Source organism: Andrena cerasifolii, chromosome 13 (genome assembly GCF_050908995.1).
Source record: "Andrena cerasifolii isolate SP2316 chromosome 13, iyAndCera1_principal, whole genome shotgun sequence".
In the NCBI taxonomy this organism is placed as follows: Eukaryota; Metazoa; Arthropoda; class Insecta; order Hymenoptera; family Andrenidae; genus Andrena; species Andrena cerasifolii.
In genome coordinates this window covers 8792884-8811251 of record NC_135130.1, presented here as the reverse complement: position 1 = coordinate 8811251, position 18368 = coordinate 8792884, and the positions used below count along the sequence as shown (strand labels likewise).

General features: G+C 44.8%; 4 protein-coding genes across 4 annotated transcripts; 2 read left to right on the top strand and 2 right to left on the bottom strand.

Annotated features, from left to right (window-relative positions):
• Window positions 1-266: 266 nt before the first annotated feature.
• Eif3h (eukaryotic translation initiation factor 3 subunit h) lies at window positions 267-1738 on the bottom strand. The gene is made up of 2 exons (XM_076824948.1): window positions 1367-1738; window positions 267-1288 (listed from the first exon to the last, which is right to left on the bottom strand). Exons 1-2 carry the CDS (start codon window positions 1627-1629, stop codon window positions 541-543), a joined length of 1011 nt encoding a protein of 336 aa, XP_076681063.1. The 5' UTR covers window positions 1630-1738; the 3' UTR covers window positions 267-540.
• Window positions 1739-2063: 325 nt separating this feature from the next.
• LOC143375632 (uncharacterized) lies at window positions 2064-8425 on the top strand. Its single transcript, XM_076824946.1, has 7 exons — window positions 2064-2633; window positions 2774-4927; window positions 4997-5159; window positions 5406-5566; window positions 5637-5850; window positions 5924-6760; window positions 6827-8425. Exons 1-7 carry the CDS (start codon window positions 2550-2552, stop codon window positions 7465-7467), a joined length of 4254 nt encoding a protein of 1417 aa, XP_076681061.1. The 5' UTR covers window positions 2064-2549; the 3' UTR covers window positions 7468-8425.
• Window positions 8426-8741: 316 nt separating this feature from the next.
• Window positions 8742-12680, bottom strand: LOC143375906 (uncharacterized). Its single transcript, XM_076825531.1, has 2 exons — window positions 11953-12680; window positions 8742-11461 (listed from the first exon to the last, which is right to left on the bottom strand). The coding sequence occupies exons 1-2, from the start codon at window positions 12311-12313 to the stop codon at window positions 10053-10055; spliced, it is 1770 nt and encodes a 589-aa protein (XP_076681646.1). The 5' UTR covers window positions 12314-12680; the 3' UTR covers window positions 8742-10052.
• A 984-nt stretch (window positions 12681-13664) lies between these two features.
• On the top strand, window positions 13665-17742 carry LOC143375876 (uncharacterized). Its single transcript, XM_076825454.1, has 6 exons — window positions 13665-14085; window positions 14810-14963; window positions 15049-15237; window positions 15313-15384; window positions 15459-16050; window positions 16123-17742. Exons 1-6 carry the CDS (start codon window positions 13815-13817, stop codon window positions 16216-16218), a joined length of 1374 nt encoding a protein of 457 aa, XP_076681569.1. The 5' UTR covers window positions 13665-13814; the 3' UTR covers window positions 16219-17742.
• Window positions 17743-18368: the final 626 nt, after the last annotated feature.

Sequence of the window (18368 nt, the reverse complement as noted above, 5' to 3'; positions counted from 1 at the left end):
CGCGTATAGTCAAGTGAAATTAGGATTTTAAGATCTGTTTACGCCATCTACGGAATAATTCCCAGCAAGCTACATTTTGACACGGGCCTTTATTTCGTCGTTTTAAACAATATGTTAAAAGTCCCCATCGATATGACATCCGCTAAAAATGTTACAGAAGGTTGAATAAAAATTTTTTTTTCGCGAATATCTCATTATCTATCAGTTCTACGACGAAAATAGTAAAATAACTAATGAACTACAAGTAGGATAATGCAAATATCATGTAGGAAGATAGTCAAGGCTCTATATTTCCAGATGCAATCGTAAAAATATATAAATTGTTTGTAAAAACTCGATAATTATTCAAATAAACCGAGTACTGTACCACGTCGAGAATCTCTTAATAACTAATTAATTACAAACAAAATTATTGCAGGTATCACGTGGGAAGATAGTCAAGGGTCTATATTTCGAGATGCAATTCCAAAACTTTGAAGCCCACAGGCTATTTTTCAAAATTTTACTGTTATAAGCATTTAAATTACATTTAATCCGCTATCAATGCGAGGACTTCGACTCCTTGGCATTCTGAAGGCTCTGAGTGATATACAATTTCGCTAAACTCTGAGCGCAGAATTGTGAAATGTGTTCGCTGTACGTATTAATCTGTCCAGCAACGATCATTGGATTCAGCCTTGGCGGTACGGGCAAAGGTCTCATCAGTTTATTAATATCGTCGTCCGGTAGCGGAGGCTCGTCTTTCGCTGCCCTGGCGGCATTTTCCTGGGCCCTCTTCGCCAGCAGCCTATTCTTCTCCTGCTGCTGGCGAACGACCAACTGTTGATACCTATTGAACTTCATCGCCTCCTGGTTCAGTTCGTCCACGCGATCCATCATGCAGCGCAGCTGGTTCTCCAGAACCGTAGCCGTCCCGAGATCCAGATACTTGGTGCCTTCCTCCTCGGGGATCATCTCGTTCAATTCAGACATCATTATGTTAGTCAAACTGCTGTTCTTTATCACGACTGGGATCTCAATGAACAGGTTCTCGTATCCAATCTTCAGAGTGCGCAACGCGTCCGGCGTGAACTCTCCTTCCTTGTACATCTGTATCGCTTGAGGGGTAAGCCTGTACGCCTTCAGCGTCAGGAAGCCTCTAGCTGACTTAGCAGTGTCGTATATGAGCACCACAGACTCCTCGATGGACGTCTGATAATGATACTGCGATTCTAACAACGATACGTTCAGGAAGTTCCCTACGTCTGCGCTTTGGTACCAACCGACGTGGAAGTGATCGACATTCACCCTGTAAGAAGCGTATTACACCTGAATGAGTCTTTCGTTCTCCTAGTCGCTGCACCGGATACTCTAGAATATTATTTACCATCTAAGGCGACGCATCATGGCGAGCTGGTACTCCTCTTCGTCCATGATCTCGTCGTTCTTGGGGAAAGGGAAGCAGTTGGTGATCTCCAGGCGGTTCTGAACGACCAGGCCGAGGAGAGCACCCTGAGCAACGTCCATGTTACTCATCGACTCTTCGTGACAGTGCTTCACCATTTTCATAACTACCAATCCATCGCACTGAACGTAATCTATCCGCGGCTCCGCTTCTGGAATCCTTCTCGCCTGTGTCCTCGGGTTCATTTTTAAATAATGATTGGTAATGATTTCAGATACTTCTCGGGCATATGCGCGTATGCTCGCAGGTAGCTTACTGAGAATTGAGGTTAACTCGGAAAGAAAATCAAACACCCAATGCTTGATTAATACTGTAATTCGTGGACCAAGCAGCGCTACAGCTACTTGGTGGTGGCGTAGATGAACTAAAATGTGTTTTGAAATAATTCAATGTTAAATGGTTATTATTCAAATTTGATTAGGGATTTCTTTCTTTTTGTCGATGGACTTGAATCTTTGGAAGTGATATTCAAGATTGACGAGGGAAAGAATACTATATGAGCGAATTCCACTTACGCCCAATTCGCCCGCAACGCCCGTGACATTCATTAAAGCAGGTTTTCCTGTACGCAACTGGACGCATCGTCAAGAATTTAAAAAAAGTTACTCTTTTTTTCGACTTATAACAAGTAAATAAGTCGAGAAAAAGGAATAAAATTTTTTGATATTGCGCTTCATTTCCGAGAAAATCGACTTCGAAATTCTTGACGCTGCGACCAGTCGCGTATAAAGAAACCTACCCTAATGAAATTCACGGGCGATTTGGGCGAAAGTGGAATTCGCCCAATATCGACTAGGGTTGCTATGACCGAAGTTTTGATATTTGGGCTGCCCAAGACCAAATGGCATTAAAAAATGTTATAAAAAAAATTATCATTGTTGTGTTAAAACATTAATTTTATTTTTCACATCAGTTTCATTTAAATTCGTCGTCTCTCTCCAGAGAACCCAATGTGGCGGATGCGCATACTCAGCTCTTTAGTACTCTAATGTCTATGGTCCATTTCCGCCGCGCAAATGTGAAACGAGCTGTAACCTTCGCTAGGTTTAAATACACAATCCGTTGAAAAAACTTTAATAGGGTACTCATTCATTGCCTCGAAAGAATGAATAATATAGATCAAAAAGTGAAGAAATGGATCGAATTGTTACAAAGGGAGGAAGTGGAGAGAGTGACGAAGGATATTCAGGTTCGTAATAAACATCTGCTCCTACGATTCCAATTTGAATTTCAAACTTCAAAAACTCTAATTCTCCTGTTTTCACGAAGACATCATTACCAGCGATAACACTCCACACGACGATAAATTACCCAGGCATTCTCTTTCAGGCAAGCGTGCCCGCCAACTCCAACGAAAGGCTAAACAGACACCTGTTTAATCTGCTATTATACCTGTCGCACACTGCCGACAAATGCGATAGACAAAAGTATAGTTTAGGAAAAGAGATTCACAGACTGACTCACCTGCTGTGCTCGAAGTTGACGGAGGTGCCGGATGGTTATAAATTCAGCTGCAGCTTATTTCACATAGTCCGCTGTTTGCTAGCGATGAGCATGCATAACGAGGCATCCGAAGTGTGCTCTTACTTAAAGGCAGAAGGTTCAGCTTATTCTCGTTCGACCGTGAGTGATATACTAGAAAAAATAGCTAGCCTATGGTATAACTGCGTTAATAACACATTTCTTATTCTACAAAAAGATCCATTGAGCTTGAAACATTATCATAAATTGAAAGATGTTATAAAGAACGAACTAGAAATGCTACGACTAGCGCATAAGAATTACACAAAGCAGTTGCTTGCGAACGTAAGTTCATATTTGGATATGATCGCGTCGATAAAGAAAGAGAGTTACTTGAAGGATTTCTATGCATTTCTGACGGAATACTTGAGGCCGATGAAGCTTCCCTTGGACGAGAAGTACAGCGTGATTCGTTACGTGCTCCATATATCGAGCAGAATCATGTACGAGACTATCAAAAGGCGCCTGATACCTGTGGAGTGGAGTAGCCTGAGCGATTATTTTAAAAGTATTCTAATAGAGGACAAGGAATGTTACCAATGCTTCCAGCACTTTGAAGCCTTGTGCCTTATACTTGTAAAACCGGACGAGTCTTTAGTAAAAAGCGACGCTGAGAGCATTCAGAACTGGTGCGATGATTATTTGAGAATCACGAAAAGGTACGGGTGTATGGGGTCTGTTAAATCGAGTACGTACAGTATAGCCCAAGTTCTCGAGGCGGCATTCACGCATTGGGAGAGTTGCGTGAAAGCGGAGAGAAAGAAGTTCCTCAAGACTGGCGTATTATTAGAAACGATGAATATACTCACGCACTTCGGTGTGTGCTTCCGTAAGCAAACGTCTGATAAGTGTAAGACTTGCCAAAGCAGCGATTGTACGATGAGACGAGACTTGTGCGGCGGTGCGGCGATAAGAATCAGATGCGTTTCTTTGATTACCAAGATTCCTGCGGTGGATCTGCCCGAAGACATTCGTAAACTCGCTCGAGAATTCTTAGAGCAGAACATAAAGCACACTTACAAGATAAAGGAGCACGGGTGCAAATCCTGGACGTATCTGTGGTCCTGCACTGGCTCGCTGATATATAACTTAGCTATAACGTCTGAATGCTACTACGACGAAAGCGTGTATCTGTTTTCTTTGCTGTGCACGTCTATCCTAAAATTCCAAGGCGTGAAACCGCAGACTCGGTATATTAATCTTGAGAACCCTGTGTGCTTCACGTTGCATAGATTGAGCACTCTTCACTATAGCAACGGTATGTACAGAGAAGCTATGACCGCGAGCGCGTTAAATGGTCTGCTAAGTTACGATGATCCGGAGTCGAAAGCGTTTCGCATGTGGGCTAATATTAAACACATGTCTGCGAGTTCTAAGGAGGTGATGAACATGACGATGTTGGCTTGCTTGAAGGCAGATAAAGCGAATATAGTGGAATTGGGGCTGTCCTTTGAGTTATCGCAGTACGATCTCGTGAAAATATGCCTGAGAGAGGCGGAAGGATTGCAAAAAGCCAAAGTGAATCTTTCAAGCGCCATTCGCAAAGTTCTCGATGAAATGGTGGCGTTGAAAGCACCTCCGTTACAGTATGCACGCGCCGTGCAAATGTTGGCGTACCATTTGCTGCATTTCGATTACGACGAGGACTGTTTGGATTGCCTAGAGCGAGCTCTCTCTAATTTCAAACGGACAGACACGAGTGATTCTGTTCTGTGCTTGCAAGCTAACTTGGAATTCTATGTTTTTGTTAATCAAGTACATGTTATGAACAAGAAGACTCAAATGGAAATGAAGAACACGAAATTCGCACTGTACGCCCCGAGATTGTCTGAGATTGTGGAAAATGAAAATTGCGATGTAGTACCTACTTATAGCATGATAAATATCAAGGAAGACTGTCGGCTGATGGATTATTTGCAAGCACCGTTGAAGAAATGGAACAAATGCTTCAACCGGGACATTGTAAGTTTAATAATGATTGTGTATGTTAAGTTGGTCCTTACTAGCTTTGTCTGAATTTTGGAATTACAGGAAAAAATAGCGAAGGGCTACGAGCCGATGATAACACTTCGTACATTAATAATAGCTGGCGAATATGCTCACTTGAATCGTTATCAGGAGTGCGAAGCGAATATATGGACACTTGCGTATAAACTAGCATCTGAATTGCAAGATCATTGCGCAATCATTTATGGTAGGAAATAATATTCCTTCGATGATACCAGAGTTGGACGTTACTGGAATAAAAATTAATAAATTTTTATTCCGAATAATTTTTAATTCGTAGAAATTTTTACTCCGAATAATTTTTTATTCGTAGATAATTTTATTCGAATAAATTTCGGGACATTTTTTTATCATTCGATAATGCCCAACTCTGGTTAATACGAATGAAATCTGCCCAATAATAATTAAAGCGTATTCATATCTTTACTCTCAGTCACTGGTCGTAGTATATCATTGAGATGTATCGATCCTGAGCGCATTACCATCGCCAAGGATCTCGCCGTTACCCTCAAAGACAGTAGCGACGAAGACATTATCTGCGCGATCGCAGTTTTCTGGATAAGCCTCTCGGATTTCTACTTCGAACGCAGCATGGTAAGTCTAGCATCTGCAGAGTGTTAATAAAATCACGAAAACTTAATTTACTCGCATATTTTATCCTCAGCACGATGAAGCCAGAACCTTACTCGACGAGTCCAGGAAGCTACCGAAAATCTCTATCTTCTCTAACAATGCTGTGCATTTATACAGCTTGGACAGGCTAGTGTACAACTGCTATGCGTACAAAGAGGATATCAAGCACGAAGAATACATTCGATACATCGTGGAAACGTTGTACACTATGCTGCAGTTGAACGAGGCGCAGTCCACTCGGAAATGTAACTTTCTCATTTAATCTAGCGATATCCTCCGATCGGTACAAATCCTTCACGCTGTTTAATAACTTTACAGGGAAGCCGCAAGATAAACACCTCTTCGGATTCAACATACTCCTATCCGTGACCGTTAACTTATCCCAGCGAATGAACAGCTTGCTGTCCTTCCGAGAAATCAGCGCGCACTTGGTGCGACGGCTGAAAACAGCGCAAACGTTAGGAGCGACCATGAGGGTCGTGGAGATCTTAAAGACACTGTGCTACATCGATTTATCGCGCTCGAAGCTGGGCGACTGCGAAGTGAAGCTCCAAGGATTGGAGTATATTCTAAATACCGAAACATTGAAGGCGTCGATGAACAATCCGTCCAAAGCAGCTCCAGAGAACTACCTAATCACCCCTATGCGAGTCGTAGACCCGATCAGAGACGTCCCGCAAAACGATGCCTCGCCGGTCCTCGGGAACAAAGTGTTCGATCTCCCCGAATTCATGCGCCACGCAGACTGCAACTGTTACGCTTGTGGGAACGTATCGTACCAGTATCTGGTATTCGCGAGCACGCACATTAGGGCCCAGCTGTACGCGTTGCAACATAAATTCACCGCATCGCTGGAGCACTTCCACGGCGCGTTCACAATAAAAGAGAGTTTAACGAAGAAGGAAGCGAAGGACAAGGCGGAGTGGCTCTCTTGGCAAGAACGCTTGTACAGCCTGGACTACGTGCTCTTGTTGATCAACTTCGCTTACTTTTTGAGGAGCCGCTGGAGCAAAAAGCGCGATAGAGTGGTGAATATTCTCCTCCTAGCGATAGAAATGTGTAACGCGTACAAATTGAAAGGGCACCCGATCTACATGTCTATTAAAGAGCTAATGCTCGACGAGCGTTTCCAGGGAATAAGCCTAGACTATTCGAGTAAGTATTTACGCGGGCATCGGCTGAAGAATTCAGCTCTGTATGATAATATTCGTTCTGTTGCAGCGTTCACCGTTCCCGATGCATCCGACATCAACGTCACTAAGTACGTACAAGAATCCAAAGCCGAAGACAGCATTTGCGTTACGCCGACCACTAACAACGCGCAAGCCAAGAAACCGATCAGCCTTCGACGCAATAGAACCCCTCCACTGTTGAAGCTAACTAAAGTCAGTCTGGTCTACGGCGACGAAGAGGACAATAATTCTCCGCCACCGAGAAACAGGAGGACAAGGGTGCGCGGTAAGCTAACAAGGAGGAAGATTCTGGATGAAGAGTACTCGGAGGGTTCTGGTAAAAGGGAAGAAGAGACGGAGCAAGCGGGGAGCAAGTCCTTTTTGGAAGAGTTCGTAGAGTTAAGGAGACGGAATTTCGAGAATGTAACTATGAATGATTTCGTGGATAGAATAGCGCTGCTAGTGCCGAACTCCTCGGAAAATTTGCGGAAGATAGCGCGCACAGTGGACGAGCCTGTAACGAACAAAAGTATAGAGAAGTTTATTAAGACAGTGGAGAATCTTACGGTGAATGCAAGTTCGCAGAGGCCTGTTAGACAAACGCGACAGTCGAAGCAACTGGCTTCCAGTGACTATGGTAAGATTAATGAAGTCCTTGCGCTGTTCAAAGACTTGACTGTGGACGAGTAGAAGGATAACGTTGATCTGTAGAGCAAAAATGATTTAATAGCGGAACTTAGGGGTTGTGATTAGTTGGCAGGCGAAAAGGAACGCGATTTTCGGGAATTTTTTACGGGAAATCTAGTGGATATTTTTTACAACTGTTTGGTTATTTTAGAGGTATGCGTATTCAGCAAATCTCGGTAATTTTGTTATGGAATAATATTAGAAAGTGAAAGAATAACAGCCACTCTCGCGGAACCTGTTTTTTTTTTTAGCGATGAACACGATTTCTTCGAGCTGGATCATTCGAAATGAAGAAGTGAAGAGGATTCTGTGAACGAAGGACTTTTCAGAAAATTGATTTTTCGACGGCTGAATTGTTCGTTTTTCAAAAGTAAAATCCTTTGCTCAAGTTCCAGATAAACTCATATTAAAAGAATCTTCTTCACTTTTTCAATGCAAATGCACAGCGACTTTATAAAAACAGCTTCCGCGAGAGTGGCGTTTATTCGTCGCTGAATATATGTACTTTGAAAATAAGCAAATAGTTGTAAAAAATATACATTAGATTTTCCGCAAAAAATTCTCGAAAATCGCGTTCTTTTTCGCCTGTACCCTCTATCGCGAAAGAAGCATTTTTGCGCGAAGAACAGTGCAGAACTGAGAGCGCGAATGCAGAAAAGTCAGGTGACAATAATTTACTCCTCACGCAGTCTAGTAGAATAAATAATGTAAAGTGCGCTAGCGAAAACGCGAAACTAAAAGCTACGATGAATTCTGCGAAGCACAGTGTTACGAATAACGAAGCTCAAAACGCAACAGCTAGAAAGCCTAGAGAGAAATTATCATAGCGTAACGTAACATTGCCAATGGTGTATATTTTTATATATAAGATAGAGGATCTAAGCGGAGATTATACAATTATATACTTTTTGTAAACTGAAATAATTTATAATAAAGGTAGTGTTACAGGTCAGTGAAAAAAGTATTCTACCTGCTTGCCCTCCACTCTTCGCGCACTTTAAGGGGTTAGACCACCCTGAATTGAAAAATTTTTATCGATAAAAGTGTGTTTGTCGGTTAAAAATAAATTCCCAAAGATGCGATATTTCTTGACCTGTGTGGTCTAACCCCTTAAAGGTCGTCGCGCATTTTGGCGAATCGATTAAATTAATAATAATTAATCAATTGTCGGTGCTCCGTGAGAATCAATTGTTTGTACAATTTTCTCTTCGTCGCTTCGCCAAAATGCGCGACGGCCGTAATTATTAATCGTAAGGCCGAATGGAACGGAGTACCTAGATTTTTACAAAATATTTATTAAAATATTTCACATATATACAGATCCAGTAAAAAATAGTAGGAGTTAAAATCACGTAATGATGTTACAAACGAAGGTTCTTTACTTTATTATTTCTACCCATTACTTTCTTTTTATAACTATTATACTTCATAAATAATAACCGTATTTGTTCCAATTAAATACTTTACAAACCTCATCTCAATAGCATCGAAAAGCAAATTTCCCTCATAAATTTCTTCTACCATTCTAAGTATCACACAAATTTCCTTTACTGTTACGTAGTATGGCCGATAATAATAAATAAATTTCTGCATTTATCACCTAAAGAAACTTACGCAGCGTAGTTTGTAATTTCGCGGGATGAGAGATCTGTCGCGGAGAACAAGATGATTCCAAAGCCGTGTGAACTATTACGAAGAATGAACGAAAACGGTGTTTGAACAGTTAAAAAAAGTTTCATAGTCGAATATTTCTACAACGTCGAGTTGCTTCATGCGTTTGAAAAGTATAAAAGAATATACATTAAGTCGGTAGAATTTCTCAGAGCGCTCGATATCGGATACCGAATTCTCGGCAAAAGATAGAAACGAAATCTTTCGTTATTATACGCACGCATACAGTTTGATTTCCCGCATAATTTAACAGTTCGGTTAATCTCATTCGCTCGAGCAATAAAACTTTAGAAATAAACATGGAATATTGTTGCGTACTTGCATGGTGTATTCTCATTGTTCGCAGAAACATAGAAAAAGAAAAAAAAAACGAACAGAACCATCCATGCAGAATACACTTCTTCTTTTATTAAAAGTACACAACCGATAGTCATTAACAATGAGAAGTAACCACGCGAGATAGAGGCATGGCTTCGTGTTCATACTTTAAGAGACGTCGCGCAGAATATCAGGAGCAGTGGAAGTTTTCAGTATTTAAAATCTCGACGAGAACAAAGGTCGTAAATAATAATGAAAATTATAATACCGAGAACAAACAAAAAGTATCCTTCAACGTACACTAATCTACTTTCCCTGGTGCAAGAAAAGAAAGGAAAGAAAAGAAAAATAGGGGAGAAGCGAAAACTTTTCACCACCCTCGATATTTACTAAGTCCTGCAGCGAGACGCTAGCAAAAATCGTAACATGATAGCGTAATCAGGGGAATATAAAAAAAGGATTGTAGAAAATGCTAAATTGATCGCGCAAAGAGAGAGTCAGCACAAATTTCTTTTCTGTCTCGGAAGATCGTCTGCGTCTATTTGTTTCTTGTCCGCCATAACGCAAATTAAAGTTATACAGTAACCATTGATCACAGTCTATAAATGGGTGTAATTCAATTCAGCGGGGCACGCGCCTTTATTCTGCTTGCGGCTCAAGCCTCTCAGCGTATCCTCTTGGTTCTTAGCTAGCTCCATCAGAGCTAAGGCGCCCAGCCATTTCTGGCTATCCTCCTGAATTGGTAACTTTACGAGATTGTCTTCCTGCTTAACAACGACTACCTTAACTCCCGTCTCGGGCTCTGATATTTTCGGGATAGCATCTTTGTTATTACTACAACTCCCAGCTAACATCAGTACCGTCGGCCTAGTAACATTCTCGCTGAGGTGAGAATTCATGAACGTGTCTTTAGCCATCTCATTCTGAGAGAAGTTCTTAATTCCCATGGTCGAACGATGCAACGAAGGCTTAGAGGCTTCCTTCGTCAGGTCACTGTCCCAGTACAGACGATTTGAAAGGTCGCAGGACTCGTGCCTGGAAGTAGAATTGTTAGCATTGATCTGTGGTAGATTGCTCGAGAAGTTTTGTTGCGGAGAATTCCAAATGGTTCGAGGCAATGCGTTCGACGCGTCAAGCGTGTATTTCTGTTCTTCCTTCGCTTCTAGAGATTCGTTGTCAGCAGGCACGTCCCAAGATACGTGAGTGGAGATGAAAGCGGAGTCCAAATCAGACTTCAGCTCGATCTCCTTGCACGTAGTCAGGCACAAGGTGTCAACGGAGGGATTATCAACGGGCGCGCTCCATTGCATTTGGTTGTCGTTAGCTTTGAACGAAGCTACGTTGCTAGGCTTGGCGTCCCAGTTCAGAGGTTTGGCAAGCTGCTGCTCCAAGCACGCCTCGCGCAACCACCTTTTCTTTGGCTGAAGTCTGTCCAACGGTCTCCTTAAAGGAGTGATCGCCAGCTTCGTCGATACTTCCTCGTCCTCCGATGTCTGCAGCGCCGTGCACGCCTCTGCGGGATCTTCATCCTGGCTCTCCTCCTGGCTGTCCTGGCTCTCCCCGCAGTACAGCCGCTGGTTCGGCGGCATGCAATCTAAGTTCTCCTGCTCCCCTGTCGCGTCCATCATCAGGCCCTTCCTAGACTTCACTCTTTTGTGATTCTCGGAGCTGCTCTTCCAAGTCTTCTTCTTCCGCTCGTTCTTCCCCGTTGGTGTTCTATCCTCTCGCTCTCTGGACATCTTGTAGCGCTCTAGCCACCTGGTGACGTCGTGCGGCAACTCCGTGTTCTCGGACACCGGCTTCAAGACGAAGTCGTCGGATCTAGTGAGGGTCGCGTACGGATGATCGGGGCAGTGCCTGTTCGCGTGCGTGAATCGCATTTCGCAACCAGGCTCGGTGCACAAAAATGGTTTTTCTCCAGTGTGCAGTCGCTGGTGGGTCTTCAACTGGCCGGACTGAGTGAAGGCCTTCGTGCAGCCCGGATAGTCGCAGGGATACGGCCGTTCTCCTGAAATGGGAATTAATTTACCGTGTCAGAAGTGAATTAATCCGAAAGCTCTCGAAAATTCAATTTTAATTCCTACGCTCGTAATTCGAAGCTGGAGTTCGTAAGACAAAGAATCGAAGTCGGAACAAAGAGCGCAGGTTGCCAATATTCCCGAGTGAAAAATGACGAGAAATCGCGCGAACGTTAATCAGCGATCATTTACATAACGCACAGAGTGGCCGAAATGCTCGGCCGTTCCCCACCCAACGGCGCGCAGCGTTACTACATTTAAACGATTCGCTGTATCTCCACGGCCAAGCCATTTAACTATTTAAAGTACGCATCATGGCGATTGGCGGGACGCGTGACCGCGCCGAGCCCGCGGCTCTTCGTGCGCCGCGGACTTTCCTCGGAGAAACCTTCACTGAAACGTCGCAGGGAACTCCGCGCGGAGGATCTGATAGGAAAGCCCTTAATTCCAGCCTGAGAACTTAGCGAGAGTATACGCGTACCTGTATGGGTGCGCAGATGCGCCTGCAAGCTTTTCTCGCGCGGAAAGACCCGGCTGCAGTAGGTGCATTTGATGCTGCTCGGCGAGGTGCTTCCCTGCATCATGAGATTCGAGAGGGCGTCCGCCCTGGGCCGGCCTCGGCGGTGGCTCTCTGAGCCGCTGGAGCGCGAACCGGCGCGCGTGGCCGCCGCGCCGTGCTCCCTGTACTCCGGCGAGGAGCACGAGCTGCCCGGGCTGAGGTTCACGTTCCTCGCCTCCTCGCCCCAGTTCCACGGGTAGAGCATCGTGTCGCACATCGGCGGGCTGCAGGGCAACGCTTCCGTCAACGGGCGGGACTCGCGCTTCGGCGTGTGCAGTTCCATCCTCTCACGCGCTTTCTCGCTCCGTCGGCCACCTTAAAGGCTATGTGCCGCCGCGACCACCTTCTCTGCCCGCGCCTCTGCTCCTCTCTATCGCTCCAACGCTGCCACCCTCCGCGTGTGCCGCGTGCAACTGGTAAACCGCCAAAACGAGCCTGCACACCGGTGGCGTGATGTATCGCGGCGAGCGGGTTCCGTATGGGCGCGTACGCACTAGTACGTCGATGGATTCGATGAGAGTTTCCGCGGAGATGATCGCGAGGGTTTATGAAACGAGGGTTTTGTTGTAGCACAGCACTGGCGACGGAATCACACCTCGTCCTCCTTGCTGCACGGTTGGCATCGTCGCTGCGACTGTTTCTACACGCGGCTTGCCAGCGATGCGCGCGCAGCCGGCTACACGGCGGTGGGGCAACCAATCGCGGGATCGCTGAGGGAAAAACGCGCGATGCGAAGTTGGCTTGTTAATAATGATACTCCTGTAATGCGTTTATTAATTAGAATGATATTGCGAGTTGGCTCTTATCGGTGCTATTCTATTATTTCATTTTAATACACGCGGTGCTTGGTTTTATTGTACTTCAAGTTTCTAACCTCAAAGGGACGCCGGCTTGAAATGCGAGAATTCCATGGAAACGCTGCGAAAGGATTTTGTAAACGGTCTAGTTTGTAATGAAGTTCGCAGAGAACATAGAAATTAATAGAAATATGCATTGTTTCAGGCTTTTGTTAATTCTGTATGTTATAAATGTGTAATTACTTTGGAATTCAAGTCTTTGTAATACCGTGATAAATGTAAAATCTATTAATACCCTACTCATTACTTCAAAGATAGATTTTTCTGGAATATCTACACCGCGATAATCAGATGAAAGTAATGCCAATACGAAATACGAACCTCCGAGGGACTTTCAAACGCGTCTTTTCGCTCCATAGAAACGCGAGCAAGCTCCTCGATTCGTGGGATGTGTAAAACCTCTTTCACAGCAGCATCTAATAACCAGAAATATTCCATCCCCTGTAAAACACAATAGACGACTAAAATAGCCCCCGATCGGTTACAAATATTATTGCCGTGCGGCGAGATAAAAGCTCGGCAGATAAGGGAATCTATTGGAGGGGCCCCGGCGTCGAGCGGTTCATGGAAATAATGCCGGTTTCTTTGAGAACTACGGCTGACTACAACCAACTAAATCCCGTCGCATTAACGCCGTGCAGCAGATATTTTGCCAAGGCGACGCTGTTAAAATTAACCGGCCAATTTTCGGCGACGTTCCGTGTGCCGAAAACGTGTACAATTACCGGTATAAGGATTATTGGTGGGGGAGCTGGCGCGCTGGGTGCAAGACAATTATGCGGTCCCTCTCCGGGCAGATCAGACCTCGTGGTGGACTATCTCCGGACTCGGCCATATTGAAATATTGAATGTCTCTGTTACACAAGGGCTCAAGGGTAGCCGTGAAATTTTCGTGTGATCCTCGACGAAGAGAGGATAAGGGACATTATGGAGAGCGACTACAGCATCACCGTTAACAACAAGTTCTCGTTGCCGTCGCTGCCCGACGACGAGGACCTGCACGAGAAGCTGAATAAGCTGCAAGAGGAACAGGAACAAAAGAAGGAAGCCAGGAAAAAGGAGAAGCTTTCCGAGAAGGAGAACAAGAGTAAGCAGCCGGACGTGCAAAAGGGCACCAGCGTCAAGCCGCCGAAGAGCCGCGTGATTAAGGACGCGCAGCAGCCACCGTCTAAAGTCCAGGATCCAAAGAAAGATCAAGGTTAGCAGTATTTCGTCGCGGCTCGGCCGCCTCGTGCGCGCGGTATTATGGCCGTCGCTCTGGCTCCCCTCGTGGGTCCATGTGCTTCTGATATTTCCCCGCAAGATCGCCCTATTACTGCCCGCACTAATCATTACTCCTCACAGCATTCTCCCTTAATTCGCTCCGAACGCAAAGGGTGCGACCACGGCCTCGGAAATTCCCAATTCCAACGTGGAAACATGGTCTTCGCCTCGCGATCATTTCTCATGCCGCATAGCGCGGCGTTCATTTCGCATCGTAAAAATAGAATTCGCTCATGGTGACCCCACGTGTCGTTCAACGAACAATTAGAAGGAGTTTCGCAGGATTTATCGGGGGGATTTTTACGCAGGTGATTAAGGAGATTCGGAGGTATTGAAATTTTTCACGGGGGCCTTATTACGCCGGCACGGAATCACCGAGTTTCCGAGCGCACCGGCATATCTATTACTATTTCCGCGACGGATAATCGATATATCGCGGAATTACGGTGATACTTTGCTTCGCAATTAAAATAGACGCCTTTCCACGCGCTTTCCCATAAATGGTTATGTGAAAAATCGCTCGGAAATGGAGCAAGAGTCTTCTCCGCGAGACCTTCGTTCCCGAGGGAAATTAATTTAAATATATATCTCTGATTTCGTTGTATTTGATCAACGGAGATCTTTGCGGCTTCGCAAGTTTGAAATTCTGTGTTTCGTAGGGGAGAAAAAACCACCGCAGCCTAGAACCGGTGGTGGCGATCGCAATGTTAAATTCTCTGGGGAGAGCAGGGAAGAGCGCAATAACAGGCGTAACCGTGAAGACGGTGATAGAACACCTCGCGGTCAGGGCGAACTGAGACGTGGACCTCCTGGGTGGGTATTGAAGAGCAGCGAGACTCAGACACAAACTAAACTCTGCCCAGCAACGCTGAATCATACCCTTCGTTCGTTTCCTTAGCGAGGGCCGTGAGACCCGAGAATTTCGGAATTCCAACGATGGGATACAACGTGGCGGAGAGTACGGAGAGCGGAAGGGACGAGGTGGAATGCGAGGCATGGGTCGTGGGCGCGGAGTGCCCCGCGGTCGTGGAGGCTACGACAATCGTGGGAAGCGCGAGTTCGATCGCCAGTCTGGCTCTGATAAAACGTAACTGTCCGATTACTAACAATTCTTAGCTCTTAATATTCCCAGTTAATAACTCGACTGTTTCTCTATGCGAAGCGGAATTAAACCAGTGGATAAGAAAGATGGTGCTGGTAGCCATAACTGGGGTACCCACAACGATGAGATTGAGTAAGTGTGCCTTTCGTGGAGGATTTTTAATTCCCTAGGTGAAAGACGTTGCAGTTTGTTCGTTGGTTTTCTAGGGAGAGCTTGAACCAAGAGAGCCAGGATTGGGGAAATGAGAAGCCCGAGGCGGATGCCACCCAGCCACCAGCAGAAGTGAAGGAAGGCGAGCCAAGCGCGGACGCCGTGGAGGAGAAGCCGGCCGAAGAGGAGCCGCGTGAGTTGACGCTGGACGAGTGGAAGGCTCTGCGCAACACCAGAGCGAAGCCTCAGTACAACTTGCGCAAGGCTGGCGAGGGCGAGGACTTGACCCAGTGGAAGACGATGTATGCTCTTCAGAAGAAGAAGGAGGAAGCTGAGGAGGATGAGGAGGAGGAAGAGGATTACGATGCCGCAGCTGAGTATCCTCAGCGCGTCGGAAGGCAAAAGCGCGTGCTGGGCATCGAGATACAATTCAGTGACTCTCGGCGCGGCTCCGGCGGACGCGGTCGTGGACGGGGCGGTCGCGGGGGAGAACGTGCCAACGGAGGACGCGGGTTCGGGAATCGTGGGCCTCCTAGGGATGGAGAGACTGGAGGAGGAGGAGGAGGAGGTGGAGGAGGAGGAGGAAGTGGCGGCAGCGGTGGTGGTGGAGGAGGCAGTGGAGGAGGCGGTGGCGGAGGACGCGGTCCTGTAAGTATCTTTACAGGGATTCTAACCACACTCCTTCTATTTTCAGCGCTCTAATTAAACTGTGCCTTGAAGTTGCAGCAGCCTCCGCAGCCGGAACAGAGGTCCCCCCGAGGGCGCCAGAACGCCCCGAAGGTGGACGATGAGAATGACTTTCCTTCGCTGGGATAGGTAGCCTCGCTCATCCACACAGTATCCCACCATTCACCACCACCATCAGTACTACTACTACCACAGATAAAAAATACCACTAATACTAAAAAAAAAAAACGATAAAGATATTGCTATCAAGATTTTTGCGTCAGTGACAACGTTAATCGCATAATACAGTACACCCTTGCAAAATGAGATACGTAATTTTACCTAAATAATGAAACGAAATCGCGCGCGCCGATTCAGCGCGCCCCATACAATATTGGCACGTTGACGTACACACATATATGAATATATATAAAAAGATACAAAAAAAAAAAATGAAACGAAGTCGCATGATACGAACAATATAGAGATACAACAGATCCTTTTTTGTACTTGTAACAACTATGGTTTGCCGGCGAACTAGTCGCTGCAGGCTGGTTGGCGGGCGAACGGTAATAAGAACCGAGGCTGGATGGATTTCTCGTGGACTAGTTGATGTATCGTGAACATAATTGACAGTAGACAAAGAGACACGGGGCTGAAAGACTTTTTGTGCGGACCAGCGGGAAATATAAATATCAAAAGGGGGAAAAGAAAAAAAAAAGGATACTTCATTTTACACGATATAGTTCGAGGCTGCACACGTAGTTCCGAAACGCAAACAGGCGAACGATCGTATTCCATCTGTGACGCGAAGAGGGGTCGAGCTCTCTGCCTCGATTTTTAATTCCCGATGTGTTGCGTATCGAAGGCCTAAGGAGGCTGGCCGTAGCACCGATGTTTCTCAAACACACGTGTATAAATAAACCTGTTAGGCGGTAAATTTTAAACATTCTTTCTGTTTTATAATTTTTATACGGTGTTAGGAGAAGCCTTCCTTGTAATTGACAAGTGGTCGCTTGTCGTGCATATATAAAGAAAAGTAAAATGGGAAAAAAAAGAACATAAGAGACTTTTAAAAGCGTGTATTTCTATCTAAGATTAACATCTCTGATATTAAAAGTGTCTACTTAGGTATTGCTAAGTTTGGCTTACATAGAACTATATATATATATAGAGAGAGATCTTTCCTTTCAATGATGTAACCGGTCTGTAAGAAGTTTAACATTTAAGTAAACATTAGAGAGACATTACACACTCGTACACACACGAACACATTGATACACACAGCTTTACGTATATATATATAATTGTATAACGAATTTAAAAGAGCGATCGAGGCATGTTTCGAGAGGGACGATAGAACGAATCCAGTCTTAAATAGTTATGTTTATTATGCGTCGATCATCATGTTTCTATATGACCCGCTACATTAGTTATCTTATTGTATTTGTTACATGTAAAACGAACGACACTATACAGCCAAAAAAAAAAATAAGGGAGGAAAAACAATGAAGAAGAACTCGGAACCCTCTCCACAATGCGAAAAACGTTATAAAGCTGTTTTCAAGCTTAGGTATATGTGTAAATAACATGATATTTACAATAATAAAAAATCGTGACCATTCGAGTCACTTTGGACTTGACTACTTAACCAGTCGATTTACAAAAGATAGAGAGAGAAAAAAACGGGAAAAAAGATGGTTTTTATTTGTGCGGTATGTAAAGAGATGCGAGTACAAAAGAGAGAGAGAGAGAGAGAGAGAGGAGGAAAGCGTGTGTAGCATCCAACATGGGAGCCTTTCCGTTACAAAGGGCGTATGATGAGAAATTGGGCGTCACTGAAAGCTACGGGAAGAGTGAGAAAAAGATATGAGAGGTGCTGTACCCAATAAAGTTATGAGTCAAAATTTCTTTTCGGCCATCTTATTGCAATCACTTTTAAAGAAACCAATGATCAACACATAAAGAAACCGACTTACAAGACTTCCCATTCGCTTGTCCTCGACACTTCAAAATCGCCTGAGTTCGATCGCGGCGTTTTACAATCGCTGCGGTCCTATCGCCAGCGATCTTGTCAATCAATCAACGGAATTAACACGCTCCCCGCCACGGGGTATAAGCTTTTATTCGGCAGAAAAAAGGTGTTCATTGAGGAGATTTCAGAAGAGCTGAAATTCTAGAGGATATTCCTATAATTCAGTGTTTCCTAAACTTTTTTAAATCGCAACTTAATAATATTAAAAAAAAAAGAAAAAAACCGTGGCGACCCCTGAGAAAACACTTCGCGACCCACCGGTTGG